At 38.3% G+C, this 10,457-nt stretch overlaps 1 protein-coding gene across 3 annotated transcripts in view; it reads left to right on the forward strand.

Annotated features, from left to right (window-relative positions):
• CDK13 (cyclin dependent kinase 13) overlaps nucleotides 1-9,995 on the forward strand; it is a 123,547-nt gene extending 113,552 nt beyond the window's left edge. Inside the window, exons 12-15 of one of the 3 annotated variants that reach the window (XM_086697011.1) lie at nucleotides 1,720-1,767; nucleotides 3,501-3,706; nucleotides 5,891-6,343; nucleotides 6,957-9,995. In XM_086697011.1, the coding sequence (XP_086553137.1) occupies nucleotides 1,720-1,767; nucleotides 3,501-3,706; nucleotides 5,891-6,343; nucleotides 6,957-7,810 (1,561 nt within the window). In that variant the 3' untranslated portion in view covers nucleotides 7,811-9,995. The remainder of the gene's footprint in view (nucleotides 1-1,719; nucleotides 1,768-3,500; nucleotides 3,707-5,890; nucleotides 6,344-6,956) is intronic. The other 2 variants (XM_025929994.2, XM_025929995.2) reach the window with 2 other exon arrangements.
• The last annotated feature ends 462 nt before the right edge of the window (nucleotides 9,996-10,457 follow it).

Genomic DNA, 10,457 nt, shown 5'->3' on the forward strand with positions numbered 1-10,457 from the left:
TTACTCATTCTAGAATGAGAGAGTTCCACATTAATTGTAATTTTATTCTTTTCTTTTTATAAGTACCCTTGTAAGTAAGCCTTTGCGAACAAATGGTCTTTTGTCATGGTTTTATCACTGAGTTCTTTGCACTCCTTCCATATTATGTCCAAAAATCACAGAGTGATCTGTCATCAGAAATTATGATAATGACCTTTCAGATGTCGACTTAAGGTTCTGTTTTAATTTTCTTGACAGTAAAGAATTGGAAAGCCTATGGCTTGAAAAGATTTTTAAGAGTCATTCATTATTTTTTCAAATTTTGAGAAAATAAACTAAAGAAGCTTTATTAGTATCTTATGAAATGATTTCTTATACTTCGTACTTTTTCTTTTATTAACACTTATTTCATCCAGTAAGTATACTTGGAAAAGTTTAGGGTGTCAACACGTAACGTCAGTACAACTTCGCCAATCTATATGTTACATCTTTTTTCTTAGTACATTTTTAAAATGCATGGTTTTGTGAAAACCTTGGAACTGTAGATACATCCCATTTAATTAATGGAAAACATCTGTCATATAACCTAATTGGAACCTGTCCATATTGTCAAACACATCACCTAATTTTTACCAGAACACACCTGACTGCATTTCTCCATTAAAAATAAGCATATTAAAAAAAAAAAAAAAAGCATATTAATACACATTTTGGTGAACAGGCTGTAATCCAGTAATAAATTACAGGATGCATCACTAAAGCATTCAGGTTGAAAGTATAATGATATTGTGATTAATTTTAGGAATAATCAAATGAGAATAGGATATTAAAACAAAAAAACAAAACAACTGCATTAATTATATTAGATGTGGTGTCAAAACTTTACTGGCATATTTAATGGAAAGAAAAAAACATATTACTAAAAAGTGAAAGAGTGACAGCTAGCCTATAATTTTATTTTTTCTCAACAGTAAGTGAAAAGCACTGAACAATTTATAAGATAAAATATGATCAACTGTAATTGGAATAAGCATTTCATGATGTGAGTGATTTGATAAAAGTAGTTTTAAACTATCTTACGGAATGATGATAAATGGGTATCAAGCGTGAATACAGTGCCTACTATGTGAGGGGCACTGTCCGGCGCTTACATATGTTAACATATATCATTACCTCTACCCCATAAGGTAGATTATATTGTTAATCTCATTTTTAAAGATAAGGAAACTGAGGCACAGAGGTCAAGTTACTTGCCTAATGAGAGCCAATAAGTAAGTGGCTGAGCCGGTATTTGAACCTTCAGAAAAAGCACATAAAAATGTGGTCATCCTGGAAAACATTGCCGGTATATCCAGAGTCTGCATCACTAACCTATACATTACAGCTATTGGTTGGGTAATGTTGGTTTTCCTAGAGATGAGCGTGGAGATCATCCATAAAGAATCTCTCAGCTTTAAATTGTGGGAGGGAGCCCAGAAGCCCTTTCCTGTGGATTTCTTTGCTTTCCCGTTATGGGGCTCTCCTGCAAGAGCATCAGGGTGGAAGAAGTGAAGTCACTCCTGTTGCCCCACTCTGAGTACCGCAGTATATCTGAATTCGGAATATCCCAGCAGGGGCTAAGGCCACACATCTTAAAATACATAAACACACACACAGAAAGGAAAGTCTTTGGCGGGTTTATGATGCCTTAAAGCTTCCCAATATCAATATTTCAAATTGTACCTTTGTTTGTTACTCCAGGAGGTTTTTACACGCTGAGGCAATGCACCATAGTAAGATGGCTGAGAGGTATGCCTTTGTTTTGTTTTTGGACCTCAGGTGCATAGACTTGGTTTAATCATAATCCTTGTGTCACTCATCATTGGTCCATGCATGGCTCTCTTTTTTTTCTTTTAGTTACTTAATTAGTTATTTTAAATGATGTTAATAAGCAGCCATGAACCTACCAAATAAAAGCTAGAACCTTGGAAATAACCTACGTTAGTCATATCATACCCTCTCCCCACCCCCTGCCCCACGACCTATCCCCTTGCCTTCCTCCACCTGAGGTAACCATCATCCCTGTTTTCTTTTGTATATACTTTTGTTGCCATCTATATGTACTCATAAAAAGTTATATTTTAAAATTTTTAGTTGTTTTTAATTTTATAAAAGAGTGTCATGCTGTTTGTAATCTTTTGGGAATGACTTTTTTTTACTTGATATTATATTGCTAAGATTCGACCATATTGTTGCATATGCCTTTATTTTGTAACATGAGATGAGAGTAATTGTGAAAGAGGAGGTGTGAAAGAACTTGCTGTGCAGGCCATTCTCCAAAGTCAATTGTAGGAAAGCTATGTCAGTTGTTTTAAAACCATTTCAGGTGCATCCCCTTCAAAAGCATCCCTAGAGGTGAACACACCCAGGTTGAAGACTTGTAGCTGTATCAACCAGGTTGGGGCTGCTTAAGAGAATTTGTAGATATTCTGGGCAAGTTTATTAACCTTTCCAAGCCTCAATTTTCTCATCTTTAAAATAGATATAATAGTAACTTCCCATTGGAATTTTTATTAGGATAAGAAGAAAACATTTATAAATCAACCACTTACATCTTTCTTTAGGCAAAAGTTACTCTGTAGTGTTGTCAGTCTTAAGAAATTACATTAATGAAGGTAGAACTGTTTCAGAATTGTGGGTAATTTTGATAGCTGCTAGGTATTCAGAACTCTTTATTGATGAGTAATTAGCCTGGACTACCTATTTTTGAACCTTCTCTGTAGCATAGTTTCATTTTAGAGCATTTGATTATGGAAGTAAATAAGAGGGTATTAAAAAAGTAAAAAGCTTTTACTAGAAAGTCTTTCACAAATGTTATCTCCTAGCCTTTACTACTCTTTAATCCTGTTTCCATTTCCTGCGAATGGCATATTTTTTGCCTTTTTTTCCATGTCCTGTTCAGTGTATGGTGTACTGTGATAAGAACTGGCTTTAAAAGACTGCACCAAGGATAATAGTAACAAAGTTTTATGAACATGTGTTCTTCATTCATAGTTTTTAAAAATTTTTTTAATGTTTTATTTTTTATAGAGAGAGAGACAGAGCGTGAGCGGGGGAGGGGCAGATAGAGAGGGAGACACACAATCTGAAGCAGGCTTCAGGCTCCAAGCTGTCAGCACAGAGCCCGACACGGGGCTCAAACCCACGAACTGCGAGATTATGACCTGAGCCAAAGTCGGATGCATAACCGACTGAGCCACCCAGGCGCCCCGTTCATTCATAGTTTTAATAAATGATTATTTGTCAATTATTCAGAAGCCACAGAAAAACAGTCCATTTGTAAAAGTGAATCCCTGATAGAGGTGGGGCCTCAAGGATGATTTTTGTTGAGGGGCTCACACAGCATGTGTATGGAGTCTTCAAGATCAACTGGCAGGGGTGTGGGGTGGCAGCTTTGGTGCTGTGTAGGAAATATTAGCAGGTTTTGGTTGTCGTTAAGAAATAACACTGACAAACAATTTGATACCTTTTTTTTTTTCCAGTCTTCCTTTATGGCAAGATTGTCATGAGCTGTGGAGTAAAAAGCGAAGAAGACAGAAGCAGATGGGCATGACCGATGATGTTTCAACAATTAAAGCCCCCAGAAAGGACTTGTCTCTTGGCTTAGATGACAGCAGGACCAGCACACCGCAGGGCGTGCTGCCGTCTTCACAGCTGAAACCTCAGGGCAACTCGAACGTAGCGCCTGGTCAGTAATGCTTCCCGGGTTGGTTTTCTTCCCTCGTTTTGTGGCTAGCTGTGATTATGTTGCTATCGTGTTAAAGCATTTGTGGCTAAAACATTAAGATTTACTCACCAAACTTGACATTTCCCTGTTAATTTCTTGTGCCAGTATAGACATTTTACTGCTACTGGCATCACAATATGAAACAATCTTAAGGTAAGAGGCACTTCAGAAGAGCATCAAATTACATATGATTAGTGAATGGTCAGATTTCTCTATTTCCTTTTTCTCCCTAGGGCAAGAATCCATAGAAAGATACAGGAAGACAGCCAAAATTCATAATAGAAGTTCTTTCATTCTGTTTATAATGTCCTCAGATCACTCTTACTACATGGCCTGTTAATATTATAGAATCTCAAAAATTGGAATCTCATATTGTTCGAAAAATGACTTGAAGTATGATAAAGAAGGCTATCTGGGGGAAACTTACTAAATTTCTTCCTCTGGATCAGTCTGTCATAAGAGTAATCTTCTTCATGAGAATTCGGCCTCTTGAGTATTGTCAGAAATGTTGTTAAACTCATTCTGTCATTTAGTTTTAAAGATCAGTTAGTTGATTAAAACAGATCTGATCAGATTGAACTTTGGTGGTTGGATATAAATATAGAGTAGATTAGCTGAGAAAGATTTACCATTAATGCTTTCCCATGTAATCTGCAAGCTTATACTTGACCTTGGTCAGACTGCATTAAAGTACTGGTACATTACTTTACAAACCAAAAGCAATTGTTATTTGTTGCTCAGAGTTTCATTTTATCTTTTGTTTTCCTTTTTTTGAAACTGTCACTGTTAAGAAGAATCCTGGTTTTGTGAAATAGGAATGAATCCTCTCTGCTTCATTTTCTTCATCATCAACTGTCTTATTTTAAAAGAAAATGCCCTTTTTGTTAGAGGAGACACCATAGTTACAGAATACTTGCAAGCTCACACAGAGCCTGCCTCTGCTGATGTAGAAATAAAATGGAAAATGAGGGGAAACTGGCTCTTAGGATGCAGCAAACAGACATGGCTCTTTGTTTCTTAATGCCTGCGAGTCACAGGAAGAACTTGCAAAAGTTTGTCTTGAGTTAACCTACAAATAACATTAAGAAGTAATAAAAAGGCTCTTAAAATATATATAAAGAGAGAAAATAAAAGGAGAGCATTACTCATCAGTTTTTTATTTTCTTGGAGTTTCTCTTCTGTTGGTTCATCATTCTTATAATAGAAATTGCTTATCAGAGTAGTGTCGCTGAACTTCTGTGGTATCATACACATTCGAGCCTTGTTATGTGTGGCTCAGAGAAGCTTGCACGAGAACCTGTGCAAACCGTCACTAGCCTCAACTGAAAATTGAAAAACAATGCCATCTGTTTTGTTGGTGATGAGTTAATACCATCTTGCATGAGCATTATAAGCATGCTTCTGTAGGAGTCCTAACTTACCCTAAGGGACTTACCTTAAAAAAAAGGTAATTTGAATAAAATACATTTTATTAAGGAGTCTATAACATCTCAATTTGAATTTACAGCAAAATCAGGTTAGGTCCTCAGATAATAAGCATGATTTTAGATGAGCTTATTTAAGATGATTTTAGTGAGTAGTTAAGAGCTCAGACTCCGGAATCAGAATACCTGGGTTCTGATCTCAACTTGGCCGTTTACAGAGTTTGTGACCTTGGGCAAATTATTTAGTGTCCCTGGATGTCAGTTTCTTCTTCAGTTTAAAAACAAACAAACTGGGAGTAATAATAGAGGGTGCCTTCAAGGTTGTTGCGAGGAATGAAAGATCCCAAATGCCTCAAGAGTGCCTGACACTGTAGCTGCCCCGCGCCACCGCCTCCAGTCCCTGCTCACAGCTGGCGAATCCCACTCACACCTACCCTATGGGGCTCCAGCAGTAGTCTTGGTTTTCCTTTTGAACTATTGAGCCCTGAAGAGAATTCTTCAAAACGGGCCGCAGTGTGTTGTTGTTGTTTTGACTTACGTGCAGTTACATCTTAAATGTATGTACATGAAATTAGAACCAGACTGAGATTCCTGTTTCACAGTGTTTCCTACACACTGTCCCACAAATGGGCATTTTAATAGGGTAATATAGAGCCATTTTGGGGGGGCGGGGTGTGCTGTGAATTATGGCAATTCTAATTAATACAAATTTTGTCTTTAGTAAAAACAGGCCCTGGACAGCAGTTAAACCACAGTGAATTGGCAATTCTACTAAACCTACTACAGTCTAAAACAAGTGTTAATATGGCTGATTTTGTCCAAGTGTTGAACATTAAGGTAAACTCTGAGACTCAACAGCAGCTAAATAAAATAAACCTTCCTGCTGGAATTTTGGCAACAGGTGAAAAACAGACAGACCCATCCACACCACAACAGGAGTCTTCGAAACCATTGGGAGGAATTCAGCCTTCTTCTCAGAGCGCGCAGCCTAAAGTGGAGACTGATGCTGCCCAGGCGGCCGTGCAGAGCGCGTTCGCAGTTCTGCTGACTCAGTTAATAAAGGCCCAGCAGTCCAAGCAGAAAGACGTGCTACTGGAAGAGAGGGAAAATGGGTCGGGACATGAAGCGTCATTACAACTCAGGCCACCTCCAGAACCTAGCACTCCGGCATCGGGTGAGTGTGCAGAGAGCAGACCGCTAACAGTGTCCATACTGTTTTTCTTTGGGGGGGGGGGGGGGGGCGGGGGTCTCTGATGTGTATCGTTTGGTGGCATTGCTAGGAGTAGATGTTCTGAAAATTCCCAGGTCACTGGTCATAGGTTGGTTCGTGAGTCCATTTACTCCTAGGAAGAGTAGATTCTTTGACAAATTACCCATGTGTGCTGTAGCTCATTAAGAATGCCAGAGATTTTTCTCATGTAAACCTCTGATGGAAGAAATAATTTACTCCAACTACAACAACATGATTGAGCAAGGCAGAAACTTTGTGTGTACGGTAGCTTTTGTTCTTCAGGCAATAAATAGGTAGATGTGAGATACCTTGGAAAAGTCCAATGCAGTTAAATTTTTCAGTCACCACAGACCTAAATGGTAGCAGGCAATATTAGTATTTATATCCCTGTTTCCTTTCGTTCCTTTTTTTTTGCTGGAAATGGAACTTCCGGAACTTGTGATGTTCTTTAGGACCACCTGTAGGAAACTGACTATTTTGAAACACGTTTTCCATGATCACTTTTGACTCTCTCTCTCTTTTTTTTTTCCTTTTCTTTTTGCTTTGTTTCACTTAGGGCAAGATGACCTCATTCAGCACCAAGATATGAGGATGTTGGAGCTCACCCCAGAACCGGACCGGCCTCGTATCCTCCCTCCTGATCAGCGACCTCCTGAACCGCCTGAACCACCACCAGTGACTGAAGAAGATCTGGATTATCGGACAGAAAACCAGCACGTACCCACCACCAGTTCTTCGTTAACTGACCCTCATGCCGGAGTGAAAGCCGCCCTGTTACAGCTGCTCGCTCAGCATCAGCCCCAGGATGATCCCAAAAGAGAAAGTGGTATGGATTACCAGGCAGGAGACACTTATGTGCCCACATCAGACTACAAGGACAATTTTGGATCCTCTTCTTTCTCTTCCGCTCCTTATGTTAGCAATGATGGTCTGGGAAGTAGCTCTGCTCCTCCACCATTGGAACGACGTAGCTTCATTGGAAACTCAGATATTCAGTCTTTGGATAACTACAGTACTTCTTCATCTCATTCTGGTGGTCCACCTCAGCCTTCTGCCTTTTCCGAGTCATTTCCCAGTTCAGTAGCTGGATACGGAGACATTTACCTCAATACTGGTCCCATGTTGTTCAGTGGAGACAAGGACCATAGATTTGAATATAGCCATGGCCCCATTGCAGTCCTGGCGAACAGCAGTGACCCTCCCACAGGGCCAGAGAGTACTCATCCTTTGCCAGCAAAGATGCACAACTATAACTATGGTGGTAACTTACAGGAAAACCCGGGTGGCCCCGGCCTCATGCATGGACAGACCTGGACTTCTCCTGCCCAAGGACCTGGATATTCACAAGGATACAGGGGACACATTAGCACATCAGCTGGCAGAGGTCGAGGCAGAGGGTTACCATACTGAGTATCTGTTTTTCCTCAGGCACATCATTTTTATCTGGAAAGACTTTTCTAGCTGCAATTTAAGGCAGCAATCCAAGAGACTTGAATAATATTAATTCAACAACAGCTTTATTTTTATGTGGAAAAGGGTCTTGCATACAATAGTTAAAAAAAAAAGAAAAAAAAACCTTTGCTTAAATTCATGCTGTTCTAAAAACTAGATCTATTGATTGTACATCTTCACAAATTCTAGTTAACAATTTTATTTTGTATTCTTGCAGTTTTACGTGGATGCTAATCTTAGGGACATAAGAGTCTTTTATGGCCCTCTTGCAGATCTTCTGAACTATGCACATTTGTGCTTTTTTTGTAAGTTTGGACCAACTTTTATGTAACAACCAACCAACCCCTCCCCCCCTCCAGTTTTACAACAATCAGAAAGGGCACTGATTTATTTGGTATTTTTCTTTTTACAAAGCTACCTTTAGTCAAAGGTCACTGTCAGTCTTTGCACCTGCTTCCAGTGTTATTGTGAAAGGTGTACTTTGTGCTCACTTCAGAAAATAAAACACAACCTTTCTCTTGATGCAACAGTTTTATAAAAAAAAAATGGTCAACGTTATTTTTGTTTTATTTTGCAGATTATCATAGCCGAGCAAAATGCATTCAAATGAAATAGTGGGTTTTATATGAAAAATATGGGGTGGGGAGGGTAAGTAAGTGCCTTAACAGGTAAGCTGAAGGTCTGAAAAAGCAGTTAACCTTTACACCCATTTTGTCTTCTAAAGGGAATCAATACTGTATTGAAGAGGCAGGGAGCTCTCCAGTGTTTAGGGACTGCTGCCTGTTCAGTTCCCGCTAGACTCATTCCCTCTGCCTGTCACACTTTCTTCTTTCCTGCCTGTCTTTGGGCTATGTTACCTTCCACTACCACCTTGTCTTGCTAGGAGCGTGAGAGCAAAGAAAGGGATTAGAACTCCAGTCAGTATCTTGTTACTTCCAAGAAGTTCTAAAAAGTTACATCATTTAAGTGGTTGAAAGTAATAGCTAAATGAGAATTTTAGAGTACCCGTTTTCAGGCTGCCATATTGTCCCTGTTTTCCTTTTGCCATGGATAATTGGAGGGCAGTAGTGCAGAAGCAAGGCTTAATAAACAGAATTGCCTGATTCTATTAAAGTTCATAGGGGGAGGGGAGGCAGACATCGTATTTTAAGTTACGCAATTGCCATTTTAAGAAAAAGCCGTTCAGTTTGTTAACTAGAAACTTTGCCTACACTGAATTTATTGAAACAAAAAGAAAAAGTAGTGAGAGAAAACCTCTTCTCTTCCTTCCTCTCACCTTCTGTGAGGTTTATTAGGACTTCTGCCAGACTTAGAGCAACCTTAGTTCATTTTAGCATTTTTCTCTTTTATTAAAAGCAGCAAAGAAGGATGGACTAACCCTATGTAAGCTGTAATGGTGTCAAGTCTAACTAACTTCTCGTGCACGCTCAGGCACACGTACAATTACAATAAATTCTCAAAAGGAACCAAAGGTGAATAACCAGTGTTTCCAGTATCCCTGAATGGAAAAATAAACTCTGGAAATGAGAGCTGTGCCAATTAACCATTTTGTTTTAACTGTTCTTTCTCCTGGTAACTTACTTTTTCATTGGAATTGTAAATCGGAAGAACTGTTTTAGAATGGAAATTTGCTCCAGTTCTAAAGTCAGTCTTTTAACCCCATGCCCTCTGACTTGTGAACCTTCATTTCAAAATACTATATGGGAAGCATTACAGTTTGGTGACAGCAAGGATATTTTAAAGTGGATATTTTACCATTTTACTGCTATAAAATGAGTTGATGTCAGTTGATCATTTTATTTTTTTGATGGAATTTTTTTTTGTCATTGGGGAGAAAAATGAATGGAAGAACAATTACTTTGCTTTTATTTGAATTTTGAGTACTAACAACTTAAAAGTACATTGCAGGAGGTGAAGAAATACTTCAAATTTAGCAAAATAGCTACAGTATTCAACTATCTCAAATTTTAATATGGTGAGTCTTAGCGCTTTAGACTTTCCTATAAGTGACAGTATCTTAAGTTATTCTTAATAGTCACACTTGATAATTCTGCTGACCATAGCAGCTAACCGAAAATTGAAGATATTTATGTGACATGAATAGCCTGTGTTTTAAAAATTAAATATTTTATATAAAATTGAACTGTGTTTGGATAGTTTTTCCAACATTTCAGTTATATATTTATGTTGGGAGAGTGGCTGGGAGGACAGGGAAGTTGTTGCTTGAAATTGGAAATTTGAACTACAGCTTATAATATTACCCTTTGACAGTATTAATTGTGAAATATACCAGTATCTTACGCACCACTTAGAAAAAATCTTGCCGGTTAAACCACAACATAATGCCCAGATGCAGTAATTGTAAGATACTTCCCAAATTCATAGATGTTATTATATGAAACAGTCGGTGAAATACGGTAATAAAAATCTCAATGCATCCTTCCATACCATTTAATACTTTAGTAAATCCGGATTAATAAAAAGAGCGGGGATGGAAATCACTAATTACATAGGTTATAATTGCAGTAATCACGAGTATTCTTGAGTAAAGTCTAAGGACCATAAAACGTTACTTAAGTTTTGGGGAAAGAAACAGGTAAGTCAG

The sequence above is a fragment of the Puma concolor genome, chromosome A2 (genome assembly GCF_028749965.1).
Source record: "Puma concolor isolate L17-30 chromosome A2, mPumCon1.1.hap2, whole genome shotgun sequence".
Taxonomy (NCBI): Eukaryota; Metazoa; Chordata; class Mammalia; order Carnivora; family Felidae; genus Puma; species Puma concolor.